General features: G+C 36.0%; 1 protein-coding gene across 3 annotated transcripts in view; it reads right to left on the bottom strand.

Annotated features, from left to right (window-relative positions):
* LOC113062388 (trafficking protein particle complex subunit 9) overlaps positions 1-27,723 on the bottom strand; it is a 182,545-nt gene that overhangs the window by 130,964 nt on the left and 23,858 nt on the right. For all 3 annotated transcript variants that reach the window (XM_026232210.1, XM_026232214.1, XM_026232213.1), the window contains 2 exons: positions 21,937-22,063; positions 17,819-17,964 (listed from right to left, as the gene is read on the bottom strand). In XM_026232210.1, coding sequence (XP_026087995.1) covers positions 17,819-17,964; positions 21,937-22,063 — 273 coding nt within the window. The remainder of the gene's footprint in view (positions 1-17,818; positions 17,965-21,936; positions 22,064-27,723) is intronic.

Raw genomic sequence — 27,723 nt, 5'->3', positions numbered from 1 at the left:
TTTTGGTCTCTTGTTTCTCACTTTCTTCTTGACAATACATCATAGTTTCTCTATAGCCCCTTTCACACTGCACGTCGGACCCGGCAAATTGCCAGGACATTGCCGGGTCACCTTCTGTGTGAAAGCAAACATGTCCCAGGATTGATTCTGGCATTGAACCTGGGTCGGGGACCTAGTAAAATTGCTGTGGTTTGACCCGGACGAGCGCTGTGTGAACAAAAGCAAGATCTAATGCCGCATCGTAGTGATGATGCATGCTATCACGCCACTCTTTTTCCTGGCTGTTTTGAAGGAAGATCAATGTATGCGACAAAAACATATGTGCAAACTGTAATGAAGCAGAGATCAGTTAGTTCCTCACTTTCCGTGCTGACGCTGAGATCGTTCGCTAGCTTCAGTGAAAGTATAACGTGCCTAACGTTTTCGACTCGTACATTACACGTCATGCCCTGATGTCACGTGTCATTATGGGATCTTTACGGGTTGTGTGTGAAAGCACGCGCATATCCAGGGTAATCACTGGTAGTGTGAAAGTGCAAAATCTAGCGACCCTGGAACAATTGCCGGAACACTTTACCCGTGTATTTTCCGGAATCGCAGTGTGAAAGGGGCTTATGAGGTTCAGGTCTGGTGAGTTTGCTGGCCAGTCAAGCACACCAACACCATGGTCATTTAACCAACTTTTGGTGCTTTTGGCAGTGTGGACTGATGCCAAATCATGGATCTTCAAAAAGCTGGTCAGCAGAAGGAAGCATGAAGTGCTCCAAAAGTTCTTGGTAAATGGTTGCAGTGACTTTGGTTTTCAAAAAACACAATGCACCAACACCAGCAGATGACATTGCACCCCAAATCATCACAAGACTGTGGAAACTTAACACTGGACTTTAAGCATCTTGGGCTATGAGCTTCTCCATCCTTCCTCCAGACTCTAGGACCTTGGTTTCCAAATGAAATACAAAACTTGCTCTCATCTGAAAAGAGGACTTTGGACCACTGGGCAAGAGTCCAGTTCTTCTTCTCCTTATCCCAGGTAAAATGCCTCTGATGTTGTCTGTGGTTCAGCAAATTCCTTGACACGTCTGTGTGTGGTGGCTCTTGATGCCTTTACCCCAGCCTCAGTCCATTCCTTGTGAAGTTCACTCAGATTCTTGAATTGATTTTGCTTGACAATCCTCATAAGGCTGCAGTTCTCTCTGTTGGTTGTGAATCTTTCTCTTCCACACTTTTTCCTTCCACTCAACCTTCTGTTAACATGATTGGATACAGCACTCTGTGAAAAGCCACCTTCTTTGGCAATGGATGTTTGTGGCTCCTTGTGAAGGGTGTCAGTGATTACAACTGTCAGATCAGCAGTTTTCCCCAGGATTATGTAGCCTAGAGAACCAAACTGAGAGACCATTTTGAAGGCTCAGGAAACCTTTGCAGGTGTTTTGACTTGATTAGCTGATTGGCATGTCACTATATTCTAATTTGCTGAGATAGTGAATTGGTTGGTTTTAGTTGAACCAAAATCATCACAATTAAAAGAACCAAAGACAAACTAATTCAGTCTGTGTGCATTGAATTTATTTCACAATTTGAGTTTAATTACTGAAATAACTCTTCCATGACATTCTAATTTATTTAGATGCACCTGTATACACCTACATACATATAGTTGCCCCCCCCCCCCCAAAAAAAAAGTCTGAACTACAAAATAAAAAGCTGCAACATTTTTTTTTTTTTTTTTTTTTTTTTGTGGTGCCAGGCTGTATTAAGGCTGTATTCAATTGATCAAAAATACAGTAAAACAGTAATATTGTAAAATATTATTACAATCTAAAGTAATTATTTTCCGTTATAGAACACGATCTTCTGGATGTCAAAGATTTTTAACTGATCTCTGCTGATCAAAAGAGACCCAACAAAGAAAACATAAAAGGAAAAGCCCTTGAGATAACCAACCAGTCATCAGTCCTAAAGCGGTCAATGTTTTTATTCTAAACCAGATCTCTGTACAGATGAAACACAAGCACACACTGCATTAATGTCCCTCCACAGTGACTCACACACTCGTGTGGCGGCCGCTCTTGAAGATGACAGGAAACCCTGCTCAAGTGTAGCTGACTCACCTCTCCAAATGAAACCTCCGCAGAAATTCACCATCAATTCTGTATCGCTGCTGTTCGGCATTAGTGAGGAGCGCTCCTGAATGACTCACATCATGCTGAAATTCATGTCCTTCAAACCTCTGCAGCTACACAAAAGCAGAACTGTTTACTCTTATGCAGCGCTGAGTGTATGAACACATGCTACAAGTGGAACCATGCAAGAAAATATGGATTAATTTATTTATTTTTTAGTTAATTTGTCATTAAAAAAAAAATGTCAAATACATATAAAAAAAAAATAGAGGGTCAAGTTGAGAGCACTGCATTTTGGGATACTGTACCTAGTATAGTGTGCTCTGCATATGTCATATTTTGGAAAATTGTAATATGGCATACAGAAAATACAATACACAACTAAAACTACTTCCAAAAATAAGCGGCAATATATTATTTCCAACACACACAAGGTCATGCAATTGCAAATGCCCGTACAAACTAATTAAGAAGCCCTTCTAGCCTACATTAGATGTATCTGTACAAAAATCTCTTTAAATACGACTTGTGGGTGGGTATGTTATTATCTCCAGCAGGCTGACAGTCATTATAAAGGCCAACACTGTGTTGTCCTCCATTACAGCTTAGCAAAAAGGGATTTGCTGGGTCTGCTGTGGACATCTGCTGGTGTAAGTGCTCCATCCCACATACACAAGCATGTCAAATATTTGCCCTTTAGAGCATTGGCTCAAGATAAACCACTCTAAGTGGTGTGTAGATTTGGCAGGTATAGACGTACAGTATACAGTCGTGGACCCAAGAAGCAGGATGGATGCACCTCTCAGCATTGCTGAATCTCATCTGCAGGGATCAGGAAGCTTCCAGAGCTTTTACAGTGAGTGGGGAAAATGAGAAAACCTTTGAAAGGCTGCTAGTTCTGTGCACCATGTGACCTTTTTCATATGGGTCTCTTCCCAATTGCAATGCTGCCTGACAATACAACGACAGCCCAGTGACTACATTGCAGATCTAGGGAAGTGAGAATTTTGCACATTCTGAAAATCATGGAAGAGTGAGAAATCCCTGCAAGGGAACTCCTGCAGGTCATAACAAATGTTAACGAGAGATGAATTGGCATGTTAGAAAGTGCTGATTATCAACACGTGCACAGCGTGTGAGCAGCTGTTCACCTACATATAACACACACACGCACTGATATATTTATTTTAAATTATTTATCATGTTATTTATTCATTTAATTATATTACTATTTTAAATATGAAAGCATGAATGAATGAATAAAAATAATAAAAAATAAAAATAAAAGAGTATGAAAATTCCTTCTTTCCACTGATATGGCCCCTTTAATTTGTCCATATTCCTAAAGAGAACTGCTTGTACAAACCGCTGAAACAGAATTAGGCCGAGACAAAGTCCTGATAAAGATAATAAAGAGTGTTAAATGCCTCATTACGTGCATAACAGAGAAGAAGACATATCTCTCTCCCTACAATAGCCATCCGTTTAGGAGACAGGATAAAGTGCTCTCCTCCTGTGGTTTCACTGGAAAACACAACTCCAGACACCTGCACCGCTTCTGAGATACGTCCATGCTGAGAGCCAGAGGATATCTGCACTTTGGCTCTTCTAAAAACACAGCTTACCCTATGAGATGGAACTCATCCCACATAAAACCACAAAACAACCACAATGCTGAACAATTACCCCTCAAGATCTCAGCTTCCAGTCATTATAGTACAAATATGCACATCCATATGCAGCAGACTCAATAAATCAGCAGACTCTTATAAAACAGTAGATTTAGTGCTGAAAATGAAAACATGAGGAGAACTGACTTAAAACTGAAAAAGTGAAGTTAGTGAAGATCTAGAATTTCGTTTGCGGATGACATTTTGATGTTATATCAAATGAAATGACATTCAGATACTATGTATTTTTTCGGTTTACGGTATCTATTTTCAGAAAGTTACACCAGGCAAAAGCAGCACGCCTGGTTGAGTTCATGAACCGAAAGTGCCGACAGCAACCACGATGGATCAACATAGGCTAGCTGATAAAAATCATCTCACTTGAAGGAAACCTGCATGAAATGCTAGACTAAACATCAACACTTTTTTTACTTGAAATCAACATGAAAAAAAATTAATGCTAAGATTAAAATATTTACACCATGTTTGATATCTACGAATTAGAATTTTGATGATCTAAATTACAGCCCTGCATTTCAGAACTTTTTACGCCCCTTGGGCCGGGCTTCGGACCAATTTTCACATCATAGTTCAGACAAAGGCCAGGCCTCTGGTCTGTTTTAAGACTTCTAAATATTTTTATATTTTAGACATCCATCAATTAGTGAAAAAAAATAATAATAAGCGTGGCTCGACGTTGTTTATTGTCATGCCAGCAGCAGTATGGTGCTTGCCGTCAGCGCAGCTGGACAGTTCTGCGTTCAAATGCACGCAATAAGCTTAAGCTTGCCAAAGAGCACCAGCAAGAGTAATTAGTATAAATGTGATGGGGAAACAGTGAGGAGATATTTAAGTTATTTACTAATAAACTTATGCTTTCTTAGTCAAGCATGAAGTTGCCGACCCTGACTCGCCATCTCCTCAGACAAGCCTTTAGAGAGAAGTGCATCTTTACGGATTATGATTATGATAGAGTTTTTGTTTTAGATTTGTTTTATTTTGTTAAGTAGTCATTTAAATCTTTCTATAGATATATTTATCATGTCTGTGAGGAATGTTTTCCCTGAGTTTATTTTTGTACCTCTGTTAAAGATGGCAGAAAGCGCATCATGTTTGTTTTCTTTATTTTATAAAAGCACAACGTTTTGTTGATATTGTGAGTGCACACAAATAGAAGTAAATAATTTGCATTTGCGAATGATTACTCATACCTTTATGAACAAAAATGACAGCGCATCCACTGAAAAAATGCAAGTGATCGTGCTGGCACATACAGTATTGTTCAAAATAATAGCAGTACAATGTGACTAACCAGAATAATCAAGGTTTTTAGTATATTTTTTATTGCTACGTGGCAAACAAGTTACCAGTAGGTTCAGTAGATTGTCAGAAAACAAACAAGACCCAGCATTCATGATATGCACGCTCTTAAGGCTGTGCAATTGGACAATTAGTTGAAAGGGGTGTGTTCAAAAAAATAGCAGTGTCTACCTTTGACTGTACAAACTCAAAACTATTTTGTACAAACATTTTTTTTTTTTTTCTGGGATTTAGCAATCCTGTGAATCACTAAACTAATATTTAGTTGTATGACCACAGTTTTTTAAAACTGCTTGACATCTGGGTGGCATGGAGTCAACCAACTTGTGGCACCTCTCAGCTGTTATTCCACTCCATGATTCTTTAACAACATTCCACAATTCATTCACATTTCTTGGTTTTGCTTCAGAAACAGCATTTTTGATATCACCCCACAAGTTCTCAATTGGATTAAGGTCTGGAGATTGGGCTGGCCACTCCATAACATTAATTTTGTTGGTTTGGAACCAAGACTTTGCCCGTTTACTAGTGTGTTTTGGGTCATTGTCTTGTTGAAACAACCATTTCAAGGGCATGTCCTCTTCAGCATAGGGCAACATGACCTCTTCAAGTATTTTAACATATGCAAACTGATCCATGATCCCTGGTATGCGATAAATAGGCCCAACACCATAGTAGGAGAAACATGCCCATATCATGATGCTTGCACCTCCATGCTTCACTGTCTTCACTGTGTACTGTGGCTTGAATTCAGAGTTTGGGGGTCGTCTCACAAACTGCCTGTGGCCCTTGGACCCAAAAAGAACAATTTTACTCTCATCAGTCCACAAAATGTTCCTCCATTTCTCTTTAGGCCAGTTGATGTGTTCTTTGGCAAATTGTAACCTCTTCTGCACATGCCTTTTTTTAACAGAGGGACTTTGCGGGGGATTCTTGAAAATAGATTAGCTTCACACAGACGTCTTCTAACTGTCACAGTACTTACAGGTAACTCCAGACTGTCTTTGATCATCCTGGAGGTGATCATTGGCTGAGCCTTTGCCATTCTGGTTATTCTTCTATCCATTTTGATGGTTGTCTTCCGTTTTCTTCCACGTCTCTCTGGTTTTGCTCTCCATTTTAAGGCATTGGAGATCATTTTAGCTGAACAGCGTATCATTTTTTGCACCTCTTTATAGGTTTTCCCCTCTCTAATCAACTTTTTAATCAAAGTACGCTGTTCTTCTGAACAATGTCTTGAACGACCCATTTTCCTCAGCTTTCAAATGCATGTTCAACAAGTGTTGGCTTCATCCTTAAATAGGGGCCACCTGATTCACACCTGTTTCTTCACAAAATTGATGACCTCAGTGATTGAATGCCACACTGCTATTTTTTTGAACACACCCCTTTCAACTAATTCAACTAATTGCCCAATTGCACAGCCTTAAGAGCGTGCATATCATGAATGCTGGGTCTCATTTGTTTTCTGAGAATCTACTGAACCTACTGGTAACTTGTTTGCCACGTAGCAATAAAAAAATATACAAAAAACCTTGATTATTCTGGTTAGTCACATTGTACTGCTATTATTTTGAACAATACTGTACATGTCCTGCAAAGCGTCTCCGCGCAAACTATTGGATATAGCGCACATTTATCTAGGTTTAACATTTAAACATTGTTATATGCTTGAACTGTTTTATATCTATAGATTTTATTTTAGGCAAGTCGTGATGAGAAGGCTAAATTGATCTAACATAGGCTCACTGTCTGCCACTGGCCGTTTGGTCAAACTAAATCTTAGATTTAACTAACAAAATAATTCTCTCTCTTCTTCTCCACTGAATGCTCTTACCCTCAGACAGGGTAAGAGCTTCACAAAACATTAACTGATTGACTGGAGTCGTGTGCATTGCTTATGGGTGATTGTGTTGTTTTATCAACTGTTAATAGCATAAATATGTTTTTGATTATGCTAATACCGTATGTTCTTTACAGAGTGAGCTCAGACATCTTGCACTGCAGAAATAATGGCTTGATTGACATACACAACCCTTTTGTACATTCTTAGACTTAATCTATTATGTTAGCTTAGTTCCTGTCAAGCTCACAGATCCTGATTTCAGATTAAAGCTTTACCACAGTAACAGTTAAGATCAGATCGTACAGAATAACGCGCAAGAGAACAAAAGGTCACTAGATGTCACACACATAATTACGCAGGCCTGTTGTACTTCAAAACTTAGCTTTTGCTGCAACTACATTTTATTACTGGTTAGTGTTTCTTAAACACTTTCTTCAATGTAGTTTAATGTGTAACCATTCGTTCATTGTAACAAGAGTGTAAAAACCATCCCCGCATCCAAATATGCATGCATCACTAAAATATAATATGCAAATATAATATCTCATTCCATTCTGCACTTCACATTATGGCCTTTGTGGTTAGAAGTGGAAATACAGATGCAGACAAATCTTTTCAATGCAAATACTAATTAAGGAAAATAGACATTTACCCTTAGATGAAGAAACTTTGTTTTTACTACATCAGGGAATCTTTAAATGCAGCCTGCATGTTTTCATCTCTGAATGTGCCATTTAAAATTGTGCTGGGGTGTTTTGTTCATAGCAGCCTCGAGATGAGGGAAGAACTGTTTGGCTTATAACCAGCAGTTTTACAGCCTTTGCATACAAATAAGCACCTTTCAGACTGAATATCAAATAATCAGATGCACTGGCTTGCATCACAGCAGAGATCTCTGTAGTATAATCAGAGACTCCAGAAAAAATCACTCCAATTACGTTACTGACAGTTGGAACGGGTCATGAGTCATGCATGCACACATATCACAATAAATTAGTAATTATTATATATACATTTTAAATCAATTAATTGATCTGTGAGATTTTTGGGAGCTTTTATGTTTTTCCAGGCTGCATTTATTTGATCAATAAAATGGTAATATTGTCAAATATTTTTACAAATACAAATAACATTTTCTATTTGAATATATTTTAAAATGTAATTTATTTCTGTGATGACAAAGCTGATTTTCAGCATCATTGCTCTAGTCGTCAGCATCACATGATCCTTCAGAAATTATTCTATCAACTTCATAAAATGTCTTTACTGTCACTTTTGATCAATTGATAAATAGGCTGAATGTGGATGAGAGTTTCAAAACTGAATTCCAACAGGTTAATGAAGTCAAAATCTTGATCAATGCTAAGAGTTTCATATTGGCTATGAGTGAATATTTTTGGCATCTGGGAGAAGTCAGTCCAATTGTAACGATCCAGCATGAGTGAAAATGGCTACAGACTTCCCTTCGGCTCATCTATCTCACACACACCTGAAGGATGCTGGACTCTTCTCTGGGAACAAGAGTAAACATATTCACAGTATGAGAGGCAGCTTGAAGGCAGATGGTTCCTCTTCACGCACAGGGACAACAACAAGTCATACATTTACAAAATGAGTTTTGACTCTGTGGATTGGGCTGAGATTGAACAGTGTTTGGGTTTTTCCATTGCGCTGCTGGAGAGTTTGCACGGATATGGCTGAAGTCTGATTTTCTGCTCTGAAGGGAGTCGACCGCATCCATTTCTGATAAAATAATGAATATTTAATCTACATCAAAACAGCCAACAGCAATGTGTGTTTTTTCTAATGAGCTTCAAACAGCCATCAATATCAAGTTGTTAAGCAAGAGCCTTTAACACTGTACACCTCTGGAGAGCATCATGATTTTAGGAAATTACAATTTTAGGATTTTCGTTACTAAATCTGGCAAATATAAACCCTGATGTGACACCTGGGCTTACTTGAAAAGTATTTTTTAAGATGTACTGTAAGAAAAAAATGAACCAGGCTTTCCAGTGATCTTGACCAGTCTGTTATCACTGAAAAGCAATGTTTTATTTTAAGTATTGTAAAGTGTCACTAATTAATTTACTCAAAATTCTGAATTCATACACTACCGTTTAAAAGTTTAGGGTCAGTAAGATATTTTTAAAGAAATGCATCATTTTATTTAGCAAGAAAACACTTAATTTATGGAAATGACACTAAAGACATTTATCATCTTACAAAATACTTAATACTTATATTAAATACATATTATTCTTTTGAACTCTCTCTTAACCAAAGAAAAAAACTATTATGGTTTCCAAAATAATAATAATAATTTTATATATTTTATACATACATATCCAGGACAAGTGTTTTCAACATTACATCATAAAATAATGATAACTGATAATAAAAAGACCAAATGATCACCAAATGAACGCAGAATGATTTCTGAAGGATCATGCGAGACTGGAGACACTGGAGTAATGATGCTGAAAATTCAGCTTTGCATCAAAGGAATAAATGACCTTTTAAGGTATATTCAAATAAAAAAACTGCTATTTAAATTATAATAATATTTCACAATATTACTGGGTTTACAGTATTTTTAAACAAACAAATGCACTCTTAGTGAGCATGGTGCATGTTGCTATGAATTCTCCTTTAGTTAAAGATAAACAAGTCTCAACAAGTCTCAAAACAGCTTTGAATACATAAATTGTATTTGTTTTATCATAAATGAAAGAAGCCTGCTTATGTTTAGCTGTTTTATTGAGCACTATAGTCTGCTATAGTCTGTCAAAAATAATGATCTCTCGATTTAAAATCGATTGCATTTCAAGAAGACAATTTACTCTGCGACTTTGATCACTAACCTCACAAAACTCCATACACTTCATAAGATAAAGAAATTGATTTTATGTCAAGAGAGACCTAATCTCCCCTCCCACTGTTGGTTGGACTTTCTGATGTAGCCAAGAAAGGCATCGCTCTCATTTTATGATTCAAGACGCAAACAGAATAAGGCAGAACTTGGCGGCCTCGTAACCTATTCTCCGCCTGTGCAATTATAGGAAAACCCATCTCCTGTTATATAAGCCCCTTTATTTTACATCTACCATCAATCTTGGTTATAGAATCTGACGTGGAAGGCAAAGCACTACACAGAGCATTAAATATTCTGTTAGTCTGCGGCCACGGCGCTGGACAGATGAGCAGAGGCGGCTGTTTATCTGATCAGAGGAAGAAATGAGAGAGGTAGAGGAGACCAATGCGGCGAAATGCTAAATGCCCCTCAGTGCTGACAATTCACTCTCAGGTCTGTCCTGAGAACCAAGATGCCCGAAAATGTACCGAAGCTATCGCAAGGGCAGCTTATGTGAGGGTGACTGTCGAACTTTCTAAAAAGCAATGCACTAGAAAGACAAAGCTTGAGAAGATTCCAGTGGAACCTCCTGAAACTGTATTTGGATGAAGGTGCAAGATTCGCATTGGGCCAAACCGATGGCTGGTTGTCTGAATCACAGGTGTGTAAACAGGGTTAAGAGTTTAAACGCTACAAGAAAGTACAGTACTGTAGTACACACACAGGACCACTAAGATATCTGAGTAGGATTTCTTTTTTGCACAGCCAGGAGTGTAAAACACACTAAATACACAACAGCATGATATAAACAGCAACCAGTCTCTTCCACCCCCTATTTAAGTGGATAAATAATTTTGCCAATTTAAAAACATTTCAGCATAGGCTTAGCCTTGCCCTGGCCAGGTGGACTTGGGGCAAAAATGCCACTAAATCGGAAAAAATGTCCCTGCACAAACAAATGTAATCTATTATGTCTGTTGCTAACAAAGTGAATATGAATAGACAGTGTCGAACGTGGCATTAAATTAAGATCTGCTCATGTTGCACCTTATTTTTTAAGTTTTGACAGTGTTGTACATTTTAACCAATCACACACTATTCTGTTGCGCTGAGGAATGCAATGGCAAAACAGAAGCGTTCAGATGAGTCCTCGCTGAAACTCATCTGTTTTGTTGAGCGCGTGCACGTTCACTGACTGAATTCCGAACCCTTGCGAGTTCCCTCATCATAGACAACAAAGTGCAGATGTATGCACAATGTAAGTAAGAGATTCTTTTCACAGTGTATACAGCTTCAGTGATTATAACAATAGTTTTGTTTCTTTGAGAGTGCTTAAACTCGTGATAAATCAATTTTATTAATAATGTTACGGTTACATATGCATCTAATTTTATTTCTGTTCAGAAAGTAATGGCTTGTACTGATAAAGCTGTCCCTTAGTGGCGAGAGTTTTGTTATTTGTCTTCATTTATTATGTTGCGATTTCATACACTTGTGTTCCTTATGAGCTGAGTGGTATAAATGCTGTTGTGACTCTGGAAGCAGTTGCAGGACTTTTGCTGGAAACCAGAGGTAAACTAGACTGCGAGCTGAATCAGCAGTTTCGTTGGGATTTTTCTCTCTCTTTTGTTCAAAGTAATTCTTGAATAAATATCCCCCTTTTTAAATGAGCCTTTGCTTGCCTCCGCCTCTGTTATGTTCATAGACGTAACAGTCACTTACCATTTATAATTTATTCACTGTTTGAATAATCGTGGAAAGGAAACGTTATATAATTATTTCTGCTGTTTTTATTAAATTGTATTTGTAAATACAAATTAAGTCCCATCAAACATTTATTTTTAGCCTACATGACACCCATGCCAAAAAAAACAAAAAAGAGTTTATGACGTTTAATATATTTGGCTGCTTTTAGCCTTACCCTGGAGTTGGTTCACCCTCCGCCCATGTATTTCAGAATTTATTCATCTTATGAATGGGTTCTATTTTGTGAATCAAAAACCTTCCAGATTCCTGAATAAATGATTCTTATGATTGGGTTATTTTTTGGGATTAGAAAACCTTTTAGAATGACAGATTCCTAAGTGAATCAAAGACATTTCTGATTCTCAAACAAAAGATTGGTATAATTCAGTATTTTTAGCATTCATGATGGGTTTTTTTTTCTGTTTTTTCTTCTTCTTTTTTTTATAGAATCAGTATTTCAAAATAAGTTATTTTGATGAGCCAGGTTTTACTGAATCAAAAACTTCCCAAAATGACATTACATCCCCACTTTTCATTATATGGAAAAATTGTTTTTTTTTTTTTATATCTTATTTTGTGTTCCACACAAAGTCCAATTGTTGGATTACACTTATACCACCCCAAAAAAATAACATTAAAAGTCATTCAATAGTTTCTGCACTTTCTACAAGAACTGCATTAATGAAATTCTCTCATAATTTGGCAAAGGCATCGCACGTCTTCCCAATATTTCTTCCTGAATCATTAATGGAACTAGAATTGATCGTTTATTTGCGATTTCCCACTTTGCACACAAGAAATAACTTCTCAAAATAATTAGGCAAATGGTTCAAAAAGATTTCCTGCTTCAGTCTCTTCACTCAAATACAATTATGCACATATACCTTGTTGAATTAGTTAAATGCACTACTAAATGTACCTCACGTTACCCCTGTCTTTGTGTGTATGTGTGTGTGTGTTTGTGGAGGCTGTTCGCTTTGATGAAGGTCTTCTCTCCAGAGACATCTGGTGTGTGTGAGTCAGACTGCTTTCTGGCAAGAACGAGAGAGCAACAGAGCAGCAAAGAAAACACCATCTATAGTTGATTCGGCACAAACACGCACTAACTACATTACATATCAATATCAGAGTTAGAAACAAACACACAATCCAATCAATGCAAACATGTTCTTTTCGGTTCTCAAATCAAACAGAGAAGTGTTACCCTGGGTGCTCATTACATGCAGTCTGGCCAAATTCAGAGCTGTGTGGGGCACAGGGGCATCATCACCCCATTAAATATTCAAACCAATGGAGCCTTGACGGCAAAACAACAAACAAGTGACATTTTTCATCGCCCCCAAGACTTTTCTGTTAGGGAAAGTGTGTGACTCAGAGTCGTTAGCCTTGGGTGCTCAGCTTACCCCTAGACAGGCGTGACACATCCTCTCCTGCCTGTGGCATTCTGGGAAGTTATTAAGCGGGCTCGTAACCATCAAACAAGAAGGAGGATCATATAATGCAGCTCGTTTACAAGTCCTGTTTACACAGCAAAGTGTGTGGGAGCCGTTAAGCAAGAAATAAATGACTTTGAGGAAAATGGGACTTCGAGGATTTGAGACACGACCCCGTGTTGGAGGAATACGAGAGTGGTGACGTCCTGTCACGACTGTGAAGTGGAGAGCTACTTTCAGTAGAGTATTTGGCATGTATTACCAAGAAAACCATTAAAATGCATATCTTTAACACATTTTCACATGCACAAAATCCAGTAATAATACTAATTTAGATTTCAACAACCTTAAAGGGATAGTTCAGCCAAAAATAAATATTGCGTTGAGAGCGTTTGGAAGCTGTGACATTACCGTGAGGAAAAAAAACATCATCCAAAACAAACCATGGCTAACAGTCAGATTCAGCGTATATTTATGATCCAGAATCAGATCCAGAGGCTGAAATTTAACAAGAGCAGCATCAGCAACGACGTCTCTATGTGGTATGTACTGAAACTGTATATATTTGCTTAGCGGTTTTGGAAAATTACTAAGTTCCACTTTTTTTTTTTTTTAAGCTGTACATGTGGAAAGTGCAGTTTGATGACAACATCGCATGTTGTGTACACGCCGATAGCTAAGTTAACAACACAGACATATTTGAAGCAGTTTTACTCACCGCATGCAGATCAAACACACAATCGTGACCCTTTTTCATTGGGATTGCATTATCCTTAAGAAATAAACGATGTGCAAATCCGTCGTCAAACTGGGCCTTGTTTGTAAAACAAGCATCTTCGAAATGCAGGGAACAAACACAAACACTTGCACAACTCCGTTGATGCTCTGTAAAAATAAACTCCATCCACTGGTCCCTTAATGCTGTTTTTTCTTTGGTAATCTGTGCAGGGTTGTCTTGCCCTGGCAAACAAAAACACACTCCTTTTGTGACATTTCGTGATGCTCTCGCTCTGATCAGTGAATGCCTGTTGTGCTCTCAGTATTCTGCTATACAGGAGCTCGCGCTCTTCCGGCAGAAGTGCCTTAGGATCCATATAAGGAAATTCCGCTCCATCTAACGTCACACAGAGCCATACTCGAAAAAAACTTTCAGAAACTTGTGACAACCCGGAAGACGAAGATGGACAAAGTTTCAAAAATTAAGCTGTACGTTTGAAGGAGTATTAAATACTCCTTCAAACGTACAGCTTAATTTTTGAAACTTTGTCCATGTTTAGCATGGGAATCCAACTCTTTAACAGTGTAAAAAACTCAGTATGCATGAAATAGCATTTCACCCCCCCTTTAATTTCGATCACTGAACTTAATGACAACTTGCAGTGAGTGAGTCACTGAGATTCAGTGAGTCCTTTTCATTCAGTAAAGCATGCATCAGGCTGATTCAAACTGGCCTCTGGTGAATCTTTCTGAATGATTCAAGAATCAGCTTATAAGAGACACTCACATTTGCAGAGTATCAGCATTTAATCACCAGCTGCCAGGCAAAAATCATATGTTGAAATAGAAACACTGAAATACTATTTGCTTATACTGCAATAATCTTTATTATTCACAATTTTGAAAAACTGTCTTTTACAGTGCACTTATAATAAGCATAAACAGTATTAAAAAAATTTTTTAAAAAGCCGTGCTGCTTGACTAGCAAAAGCAATCAAAGGGAAAATATGCTTAATTTTTTTTTATAAAGTGAAGCAGCCCAAGTGGCATTTCAGTGAAGCTGCACTCAAAAGCGGAAGATCGTTGCACTAATTTAACCCTGATTGGAAGTGATTCAATTATTTAAACGACTAGAATGATTCGGTTTTGAATGTGAATTTCCTCGTCCTTTTATTCTCTTGCCCCTTCCATCACTCTTGGGAAAATTATCTCTTGACGTCTAGGTGTTTGTGTAATCAACCAGAAATTGAGGCAACTCTAAACCTCACTTCAAACGCAGAAAGACAAAGTCTTCAGGAAAGTGCCCACCTGTGTTGATTCACCCCGCCCACCTGTGACTAACCACGACCCGTGACGGAAAAGGTTGACTAACCGCTCCAACGTAATTGAGAGTAAAACCGGGACCATTGGGAGTATCCAAGTGGTCATGGGATAGCACATGAAAAAAAGAATAAAAACAGGCACTAGCAGCAGAAGTTGGTGGGTTTTGGCAGAATGAAATAAGACAGGCTGGAAACAGCCATCTGACTCTTATACAACATGATTTGTTTGAAAAGTCGGGGCAACCTCACACTGAACAGCCATCTGTCTTCATAAGATTCCTGCCAGTGCCTCAGGGCCCCTCAGTCCAAAAATACACCCAAAAAAACCACAACAAAACAATAGAACTCAAGAAAGTTACGCCTAGAGTGAGAGATTCTATAAATTTAATATGAATCTGGAGAAGCTTGAACTATAAATAGACATTTTACTGACATGAAGACTGAGTGAACGATTATTAGAGTGAAATATATTTGACATGAAAGCTGACAGGAAATCATTTTCAAAAAAGTATCAAGTAAAAACCATGTTTTCTGGATATGCAGTATATATTATATTATATTATATTATATTATATTATATTATATTATATTATATTATATTATATTATTATATTATATTATATTATATTATATTATATTATACTAATGCAAGGTGCATATAATAATTTGTGGTAATCAAAAAAATACCATGACAAATATCAGTGTACCATGGTAATATCATCACTAACAGTACTAAAAAGTACTACGCTTTTTTGGCAAAGTACCACAGTATTACCATCTGATAAACTTGCAGTACCATGGTATTTTGATATACAGTTATCCTATTCAAATACCATAGTATTACCATTGTATTTGTTGAAGTACAACTACAAACAAGCAGCAAAAAGTACCATAAAAACCTGGAGTACATGCAAATCCCATTTAAATACTACAATGTATATCAAACTAATCACAGTACCATGGTACTGCATGAAAATCCCATGGTATAGGAATATAATAAAATCTAAATATAATTATCAAAACTACTTTATTAATTGCAGCACTGTAACCAGACATATACCGTGGCACTGTATGATTATTATAGTAAAATACTATAGTATCTCATGGCATTCCATGAAGTACCTTAAAGTACCACACTTGCAAACAAATAAAAAAAACTTCTCTGAAACCACTAGAAGTTGCTTGGAGTACAGTGTAAATATGATATTAAACTGTGACACATATCACAGAATCATGGTATTACCATGAAGTATTGGTACTGAATTAGAGCTGCAACTAACGATTATTTTTCTGTCGACTAATCTAACGATTATTTTTTTTGATTAGTCGACTAATCTAATGATTATTTTTATTACAATAAATAATTAATCTAATGTTCTTTTTTTTATTAGCTAATGAGTCCTTTGGATAACTTTACAAAAAAAAATATAAGTACAACTTCTAATATAATATTTCAACCTTTATTCATTTTCAACTTGTGGTTGAAGTTTTTACAGTATAAAATAATAAAGAGGCAAAGAAAATGATTTTACTATGGTAAATATGAGCTTATGATAGCGTTTATAATTTAAACCACAGTAGCCATAAATGTACAGTCATGAAATGCTCTTTAGCATCACAAACCATAAAATGTAGTCAGGGTTCAGCTATGGTTTAGTATGGTTTCCAGAGATCTGGAGCTGATTCGGGGGGAGCTCGGTGTTTTGTGACTGTTGTCTCGCGGTGCACTGTCTTTTAAGGGGCCATTCACAAATCACATATTTTGCGCTCTCAAGTTCGTTATTTCCAATGTAGGCGCGCGATAAGCACAATAATTACAATGGAAGCGACGCGGTCACGACGCAGTCGCGACGCGCTCGTTTTTTCCAGGCGCGTCCGCACCACATCGAGTTAAAAACATCTCAACTTTTCAGAATGCCGCAAGCGCAAGAATATCAGACCTGAACCAGGAAGTTGGTCACCAGATCACACGGTAACCAGTTAAACTGTAACACAGGAGAGCGCCAAGATGTTTTCCTCTGAGGTGCTCGCGCAGTTGAACAAAGGGCCATTTTATTTGTCCTCTGTTTAAAGTATTCCCATACTTTTGATAACAGTGGTCTCTGTTTTTGTGATAGAATTCAACTTTCTCCATTCCCAGTATGCCATTATGCGAGATGTAAACAAACAGTGATGACGTCAACGCGTCGTTGCAGCACTATACTGAATGTAAATCCAGTGGAATATGAATATAACTAAATTAAAAAAATAAGTACCACATGGTATATAAATATGATACTATGGTGTATTCTGTATCAAAGCACCATATTTTAGCATGCAATACCATCACTGTACCAGCTAATCACCATGGTTTGAGTTTTTAAACAGTAAATGAACGACACTGCCATAGTATTTTAATGTGGCAAAGTGTTCTGCTATTTGCCTTAATAAGTCTATTAATAATAGAGCCTGTGTCGTGTGCTTAAGAGATCCAGAAAACACTTCAACTCCTTCCAGCCGCCTCCGGCTGCCAACAGGGATAGAGACAACGTAATGACAGCGCCTGTCATAAACATGAATCAAACAGACCACATGGAAACACAATGGTGTGTGTTTAGTTCAGAATCTTTTAAACAGTAATTAAGATCGCTACGAGAGCCGATCAGAGCAATACCGCCCCGCATAAACAGTGCGCGAGGTTAAAACTCAAAGATCATGCTAATATACCATAATTAAAGTTTCAGAGAAAACAATAACTCACACAGAGGAAGTGTAAGAGAGAAGTTTCTGAGAAGAAATGCTACTCACCGATCTTCTTCGAGCGCTCGTCTCCTCTGCTGTGCATTGTGATTGGAGAGTAGATAAATGGGCTGGCGCTGGACATGCCCTGTCCCAGAAGGCCTTTCACCTTATGAGGACGCAGACTCACTGGCAGATTCAGCAGAGAAACGGATCTAAAAAACAATCAAAAAACAGAGAGTTAGGCCTGTTTCACATATTGAGTAAGCAGAAAGGACCTGGACGAAGTCTCTTTTGCTCTCCAAGCCTGAATTGATTTGATCATAAATACAGTAAAAACTGTAATATTGTGAAATATTGCTTCAATTTATAATATAGTTTTTATATAGAGAGATTAAAAATTGCAATTTACTCCTGTGAATTTTCAGCATCATTACACCAGTGTCACATGATTGTTCAGAAATCATTCTAATATGCTGCTTTGCTGAGTTGCAATGCTTCATATTTTTGTCAAAAACCATCATACACTCCTTTCAGGATTCTTTGACAGATACAGTTCAAAAGAACAACATTTATTTGAAACATGTTACGCATCCTTGCTGAATAAAAGTGTTATCTTACCGACTACAAACTTTTTAAAGGTACTGTAAAACTTATGAAGCAACATGATGAATTGCTATTAAGTCACTCATGTGGTCAATGCAAATAGTCATTTTTAGTCATCACTTAAAGATTATGCCATTCCAAACCTTTCTGACTTTCTTCCGCAGAACTAAAAAAGAAAATATTTTGGAAGGACAAGATGACAGAATGTTCATTAATGCTGGAAAGTTGACCTACTGTGCAAACCTTGAGTATTTAACTTCAGCACATAACTCTTCTCACAGCGCCTGTGCTACTGGACATGAATGATTCCTAAAATCAAGTGAGAGGTGTGCTGGTACCCCACTATGTGATCAGACTTACAGCTTTCACCAGGGGGATCATAAAATAGGCTAAAAATAAATTCCACAGACTTATACTTAAGCCATATCTACAGATCAGTATAGAAAAAAAAAATTCTAAAACCAGTAAGCTACCAACTAGGGCTGCCCGATGTGTCGTTTAAGCATCGATATCGCGATGTACGAATACACGATAGTCACATCGCAGGATGTGCGATGTAGGCTGTCGTAGTTGATCCGTTATTCATTAACTGTACGGGGCAACTGCTCCCTGGCCCTTGACGAATGTGATTCGCGGATTAATTGCACAGCTTAACCATCATAGAGTCAAAGTTTATAATTGACTGTTGAAAAACACATGCAAGTTTAACAGGGCAGAGAGAGAGAGAGCGTGCGAGAGACAGAGAGAGAGAGCGCGAGAGAGACAGAGAGAGAGACAGAGAGAGAGAGCGCGAGAGAGACAGAGAGAGAGAGAGCCGTCTTCAAACAACACGATGGTGTCGATGTTTAAATCATTTAAAATGAGAATGTAAGTGTTCTCACCCCATTTTTGTTTGTAAGAAAAAATATCGCAATATATATCGCAGAAAATCAAATATCGCAATGTCATTTTTTACCAATATCGTGCAGCCCTACTACCAACCCCCAAAAACCTTCCACAAAACCCTAGGAACCTTCCACAAGACCGTAAAAAATTACCCAAAACACACTAACAACCAACCTAAAAACCTTAGTTACCATCCCCAAACACCCGATCAACCATCCATAAATCCTTTGCAAACATCCTAGCAACAACCCCAAACGCTAGCAACCACACACAATATCCTAGACACCCATGCAACCACCACAAAACCATCCACAACACCCTAGCAACCACTATAACAAAAAAAACCACCCCAAATGCTAGCAACCACCCAAGCAACTACCCCGAACTCCTGAACTGACTTTAACTGACAAATTGACGGTTTACTGTTGTCCTCCTGCATTATGGACACACACTAGCCTATTTTCTTGTTTGACACTGAAGCTGCTTTGACACAATCTGTAATGTATAAAGATATCACTATACAAATAAAGATGACTTGACTAGACTAAAAGCCCTAGTAACCACTCACAATGCCATAGAAACCACCCAGTCAGCTATATTTATTCATCAACAACACCTGGCAACCACCCCAAACAGCAACCACTATATATAATATAAGTTATATACAAGTAAGCAATAGAGAATAGAAAAAAATCAATACTGTGCTTTCTACAAAAATATACTGGCAAGTCTGTGTCTAAATCAAGCTCTCAAGCGTTGACAGGCTTTCAACACTCTTTAGTTCTGTTTCTACACTTCCTGTTCCCAGATATTCATAGAAAAGGACACGAGGAGTCAAAAAATAATAATTTCACTTGAATCTGAACAATGAACAACTCTGCTTTAGAGCTTAAATGTCTCATAACACTGTTGCCAGAGCAACAACATCTCTGACCAACAATCAGTGCAGTTTAACCCTTTAAAGGCCCGTTCACACCAAGCACGATAACTATAAAGATAACGATAAAGATATAGTTCTAAAAATCGTTCTCAATATTAAAGAATAGAGTCCACACTACAACTATAACGATAAAGGCATAGAGAAACGGTATCATTGGAATCATTTTCAGAACGATTTTTTTCCAGCTGATGAACGATATAAACATTGACATCCAATCAGAATCGTTCGCTGGTGTGGAAGCTTATATCGTCATTTTTATAGTTATCAATCTTGGTGTGAATGGGGCTTTACGCATACGATCATCTGCAGATTTGGTCTTATTTAGGGATATGTGCCTTTGTGCATACAGACATCTAAGTAGTCATTGTGTTTTTCAACATTAGTGTGCACCCTTTATTTACAGACAAAAGAAGGTCCAGGAAAAATCTGTAGATGGAAAAATCTCCATACAAGTTTCTTCTTTTTTCCTACTTGTTTGCACTTTTTGTAAAAAAAAAAAAAGTTTATTTACTAAATATTAAGGTTTTTAAGGTATCTAATATTTGGATACTTAATTTCCACGATCTAAAGTTTGTTTGTGTAGGCCTTCTTCGTTTTATGCCAAAATCATGATGTAACAGCATAAAATGCGTCTTTAAAATGACAATAATATCGATTATCGCAATTATTTCTAGGGCAATATATCGCACAACAAAAGTTGTTATCCTGACAGGCCTAATTGTGGCCGCGTTGTGTCACATGACAAGCATGACCCGTCGCCATGAAAACAATAAGGAAGTACATTCTAAAATAACGGTCGCCAAAAAAAAAAAACTCATGCTGGGTAATATTTTAAACTCGTGTGCGAAAGGGTTAATACTGACATTTACTCTTTCCTATAAGACAACAATCCCTAGAGCAAGATGGCAAGATTTCATTACAGAACTTGTCTATGTCTAAAATTCGCCCTCCATGTAAATTCAGGAAGGCAGGCAGCAAGCAAGATATTGCATGTTAGTGATATGTGAAGAGGGAGATAAATATCATGAGAAACGCTGCTTGTCTGAAGTTATATAATTAAATATCCCTTTAAGAATAAATGTAGGAAATTTAACAACTCAGAAAATAAAAAAACAGCTCTTTAGAGAGGAGCGTTAGAGGAATGGAGACTTCAATCAAGCGAAGCTGCTGGTGGGATTATGAAATACAACTGTTAAACACATTTATAGGCCTTTCTTTCCTACACACAAAGAACATCAGCAGCTTCCTTGGGACAGATGAAAGGATATGCGAAGTTATGTGTTTCCCATTAAAATATTTCATTTGGGGAGATTAAAACAAATGAAAACTGCATTTTTAATTTTCATACAGCTTTCTTGCGTCTCATAGGCCAACAAACTTCAAACATGTTTTAAACTATTCAGATGAGTCATTTTTCACACACTGAGCTGTGGAAATACACCATCAAAACCCTGCGAGTGGCCATTGAGATAAACATGTTCAAATAAACAATAAAACATTTAGTTTTTATGGAAAACAGACATATTAGACTATTTAGAAATTAAATGACAAGTACGAACTCATTATCATTTGACATTCCACATATGCAAATCATCTACCTCATATATAGAATCTTTAAAGGGACAGAAACAAAAATCAGCCTGTTTGAAACAAAAGATCAGAGTAGAAATAGAACATGGACACACAAAACTAAATAACCGGTATTACTTGTTTTGGTACAGGGATGTCAAGGGAAAACAACAAAAGGCCCTCTCACCTGACGATGGGCAGTTTGGTGAAAGGAACAGGAGGAAGTTTGAGTCCATCAGGGAGGCTGATCACCTCCATTCCACCTGGACACTTTGACGTATAGTTCTCCAAACTCTGGGTCACTTCTTTCTTCTCTGTGGAGAGAGAAGACATCATGCATTTTTAGGTTGTGTTGCAATAAAATTTAGTAAAAAAAAAAATGAAAAAGTAAACATGTAAAAGTAAACAATAAATAAATACAAATAACAGTATACAACTAAATAATATCATATATAAATACATTGTATATTATTTTTATTTTTCTAAAAAGAAAAATGTAAAAATATAAGATAAAACAAAAAACAATAATAAAATTACAAATTAAATGGTAACAATTAAAATAGTGCATTATAAACTGTATGCACTAGTGTTGTCAAAAGACCCGGTACTTTGGTACCAAGTCGGTACTACAAAAATGAAAATGTGACTGTACCAGGTTTCTTTAAACACTGGTGGTACCGATGACCCGCTCAACCCGGTTCTTGACGCATACAACGCTATGTTTTCCGTGAAGCAGAAAATGCGGACGGAATCTCAAAATCCAGTCATGAAAATGAAACTTACATTTTAATATGGACAGTATCGGAATTTGTCAAAGTTAGCATAAATTGATTAAATCAAATCTCCATATGGACCAGTATCTGTAAATGTTAAGCCGCAAAAGTTGGTTGAAATCTGAATCCTGCATGTTCTGCGCGTCTCTCTGTGAATGAATGAATGAATGAATGACAGAGATGTGCGAGATTGTTTACTAAATAGACGGAAGCGTGTGACGCTTGCAGTCATTTCAGCATCAACAACATCATCAGAACTGTTCTGAGTCACTTCACAAGCATTTTACCATTTCATTTGAGTAAAACCAGTGTCAATTTAAAGGTATTCATGTCAACCTGTCAAAATAAGTTTATTTTTACATAAATGCATTGCGCTAGAAATAATACTATTATTTAGTAGAATGTATGTGATACTGCTACTACTGTTGAAAAAACTAATAAAACTTTAAAGAAATAAATCACAATATTTCTTCCATGTTTTAATTTAAATAGCAAATCCCCTTTATTTACCAAATAATTAAATGCGTTTAAATTTAATTAATTAAAAGACTATAAGTATAATAAAAATATAAAATATATATATATATATATATATATATATATATTATTATAAATTATAAATTATTATAAATATTATTATAAAGCCTCATAAATAATAATAGTTATTATTGTTTTTGTTATTATTCTTTTAAATATTGTATTATTAAAATAAAGGTTTATAAATAAAATGTCTTATAAAACAACTTACAATCAGTAAAATACTCTTGTAAACAATTGTACACAATCAAATGGATATGTTACTAAAATCTGATTGAGCTGGTTGAGCTATAAAAACTAGCAAGAGCCAACACCACACCTCATATATCAGCAGATCATCAATGCATCTAATGTGCATCGAGAGCCCCAAGGGTGAAATTACCCACAATCCTCACTCACAGGTCTCTAGCCCAGAGCCAGATATAAATTTAACAAGGCAAATAATCGGAGCGTCCGTACATCATGAGGGGAGACGTGCATGGCTAACGATCGGTCTATTTTAAGCTCAGTTTCCACAGGTGAGCATCGTATTGACTTACTGCTCTGTCTATAAAAATGTTTACGGCCTCGCTCTGCCATCAATTCACACCTCACAGCCTTTCCGATAAAACCAATGATCCTGCTGCAGTTAGAATCCGATCCAAGCGCTCGGAAAGAATCCCTGCTGCACTGAGCAACAGGCATGCAACGCATCAGAGACAGGATAAATATAATGGACCGCCGTATTGTTATCATGCATTATTAGATTTTTTAAAATATATAAAATAATAAAAATAATAATAATGTATTTCTATTATTGCTATTATTATTATTATTATATACTTAAAACATTAATATTATGCATTAATAAAAATAAATTGTTCATAACATTAAGTGTTATTAATAATACAAATTGCTATTAATAATTTAATGTTATTAATATGATTGTTATTGCTATGTTTATTATTATTATTAATATTAACGTTATAAAATAAAATGTTATAAATAAAATAAAAATGCATTTTCTAATATATGAAATTATATAAAAATAATAATAAAATAATTCCAAACAATAATCCAAATTTGAAATGTAATCATTACTATGATAAGAATACAAATGTAACGTTTTAAATATTATTATTATCATTATGATCATTTTTCACTACTACTACTAAACGAAACGTTAATTGTTCTACAAACAAAAGGAATCCTGTGGGAACTGAAAGCTTATATAGTTGATGGCAGATTGCTGTCCCCTGTGACAAACGGGAAGGTCTGACTAACTTATAGCTGCCATTAAAGATTTAACATGACCACAAGAAAGATCATCTATATTTCTCATTCCTCACACAGGGGTGCAACTGGCCCATGGTGAAGTGCCGTCTGAGATGACAAGAAGGGGAAGGAGAGGATGAGAAGAGGTGTAATTCACATCCTTCACAACTCATTCTCATGATTAGGGAATAACAGATCAAAAATTCTCATTCTCTGTGATTTCAGGACATCGAATGAGGTTAGAGGTGGTCAGTTCATCTAAAGAATGAGTGTGATACAGCTAATGATATTGTTCCCTTTATATGCAAGAAAAACAAAATGGACATGTAACAAATGCATTTTTTTGTACTTTAAATTGCCTACTGTAACAGAGACTTTTTGCATTTACATACTGCCAAACCACACAGTTCAGGTCTATAAAAAAAAAAAAAAAAAAAAAAAAAAAAAACAATCTGTGTGTGTTTTGTTCGTCTGACAGCGCTGAAAGACACTTATCTCAAATAACAACAGGGAAAAACCACAACCAAACACTTAGAGTCCATCTACTTGGAGAATTGTCAAACTGACTGCATCTATTTACAGAAACTAACTTCTGCTTTCAATTCATTGCGCCCACCGTGATCTCATTTTCTCTATTTTGCATGCTTGAAAAGTCTAAAACCATTTCTAAAATAAAAGAAAATTCTGCCTTTTTTAGATTATTGTCATGACTGTCCGTTTTCATTTTTAACAATTTCTGCCGTTTCAAAAGTGGCCAATGCAGAAAGCAAAGGTTTCTTCTATCAATGCTTCTTGGTTGATTAGATGATCTTGAGAGGACAAGAAAACTAGATTAAAAAGCCGTCAAACCAGTAAGAGCCAAAGTGATTCATATTCTTACTAATGGACAATAAAGTGTCTGAGCGATTGAGAGAAAGTCTGTAGGTGAATATGTTTCTCTTATTAAATGACAAGGGGGTCTGGCTACATAAAAAATCTCAAACCACACTAGTCTAAATAAACAATTTTCTAAATTTATATCGATCAAAAGGAGGAAATTGTCTGTTAAAGCCAATTTACTCTATAATTATTTTGCTCTTTTTTTGTGAAAATAAAAAAAAGATAGAAAACATAAGGCATGAATCACATTTCTATCCCCACTATTCATTTATACAAATTATTTTAAAGTGTGCTTTCAGTTATCATATAATTATCATAGCACTAATTTCCGCAGTTCTCAGCATTCATCAAAAACATTACAACAAAATGAACCCAACACATAAGGTACAGTATTCACAGCTTCTGATATGGCCTTTGCATGTGACTCCAATTAACAGGGTGAAAAAAAATGTTAATCGCTCACTGAGATTTTCTTGTACAACATCATCATTGGTAATCAAATGCTGTCTTCTGTGTGAAATGATTTATTTAGCAATGGGTGCCATAAAACCGTACTCACAACCCATTTTACTTCCATAATATATTTACAAGTAAAATGGATATTAACAGGCTTTTCAATGACCAATATGCATAATTACAAATATATTTATACATAATGACTTATTTATTTTATATATGAACATATATTCTACATATATTGTATGGAAAAAATAAATAATCTAATATATAGAAATAAATAAGTACATTATTTATTGAATAAATAAATTCACATAAATAAATAACCATAAAACTACACTCACAGCCTATTTTACTTCCATAATATACTTAAAAGTAAAATGGATATAAAAGTGTTTTATTTTTTTTGTTCAATGGCTGATATGCATAATCATAAATATATTTATGCATATTAACCTATATATTTAAAAAAAAAAGATGTATACTACATATATAGTTTGGAAATTAATAAATAATATACTGTATGGAAATAAATACATTCAATTAAATAATTATAAATAAATAATTTTAAATATATTTATAAAATAAAATAAAAGCATCACCATTAAACTGTTTTAACAACCTATTTTACTTCCATGATATTTTTTACAAGTTAAAAAGGTATTTATTGCTTTTTCAATGGTATGGTTTAATATACACATATCAAACTGTATATTTTATATGCAATATATAATACACATATTGCAAATAGATAAAGGGAAATAAAATAAATAAATAAATTACAAAAATAATTTTACAAAACATTTACTCAAAATTAATAATAAAAATATGCATTCTGAAACAACAATTTCTTCATTCTAGAGCGTTTTAACTAAAGTGTTTCTGATGGGTCAGGACAGAAGAGAAAAAATAAATGTGTGTAATATGAAATGGCACAGACTCAACAAAAACTCCAAACATGACCGAGGGAGTAAAAAGGCTCCAGCTGTCAGAAGAGATGAACTCGAGTGCTCAGGTTGATGCGAGGACTGCTGACGGGATACAAGCAGAGATGACTGTCACATAAATTATGTATAATGTATAAACAGAGTGCTGAAGTCCACCGCAATGAATTTACCGACTGCAGATGAGTAACTAAACCAAACAAACACACAACATGCTGACAAACGCATCACAGAGATAGAAATGCAGGCAACAAATAAAAAAGCATCGTCATTTGTGAGCCACCAAAGCTGAGAGGAGGTGGCCAACCGACTCAGAAAATTGCTGTTTACAGCAGTTCAGTGAGGAGGAATAGATTGGACATTACTTGGTCCATCACAAGGGTCCGCGGAAAGCCGTCTGCATCTTTGGCTGCAAGAAGGAGGGGTTGTTGCTATGGAAACAATCAACATTCAGAAATGTGAAGGAAAAGTACAATTTATGAGACGATTCATAACGTCTTCAGACACAATGTTCAAACTGAACATAATTGCATGCCATCTGATCAGGGTATAATTACTGACTTTGCACGGCCTCTATAGAGACGACACGTGGGTCAATAACTTCATATATTGCAAATTTTCGAGTCAACTATCAAATAAAAGGGTTCAGCCCCTGAGGGAGAGACTTTATATGACAGACACAGGGGTAAAGAAATGCATTTACACCAATATATTTACCTCTTAAAATATCATGAAAAAAAAACGCTAATCTTTTTAAATGGGTGGTTATTCTTGTCAACACAACTGTACTGTAAAAGAGTCAGTGTTGTTATCAGTAACTTAAGTATTAAAAAAGGTAATTATTTAATTTTTTTAAATAAAATAAAAATAAACCCTGAAATTAAGCTGATAAACAAAATCTAAATAAAGCTCAAATCGAAGAAATAAAATTAAAGCCATCATGGCAACATTAAGTTTAAGTACTAAAATTATTAAAACAAAAAAAATAATTAAATATAAATATTTTTAAACAATTATAATAAAATAGCACAATTTTAAAGGAAATATGAAATATAAAAATAAAACAAGGCTAAATAATAATTTGTGCTATAATAGTACAAAAAAACAAATCTAATAACACTGACAACAGCT

The sequence above is a fragment of the Carassius auratus genome, chromosome 44 (assembly GCF_003368295.1).
Source record: "Carassius auratus strain Wakin chromosome 44, ASM336829v1, whole genome shotgun sequence".
Lineage (NCBI taxonomy): Eukaryota > Metazoa > Chordata > Actinopteri > Cypriniformes > Cyprinidae > Carassius > Carassius auratus.
The sequence above is the reverse complement of the archived record's forward strand: the minus strand, read 5'-3'. Positions and strand labels throughout refer to the sequence as shown.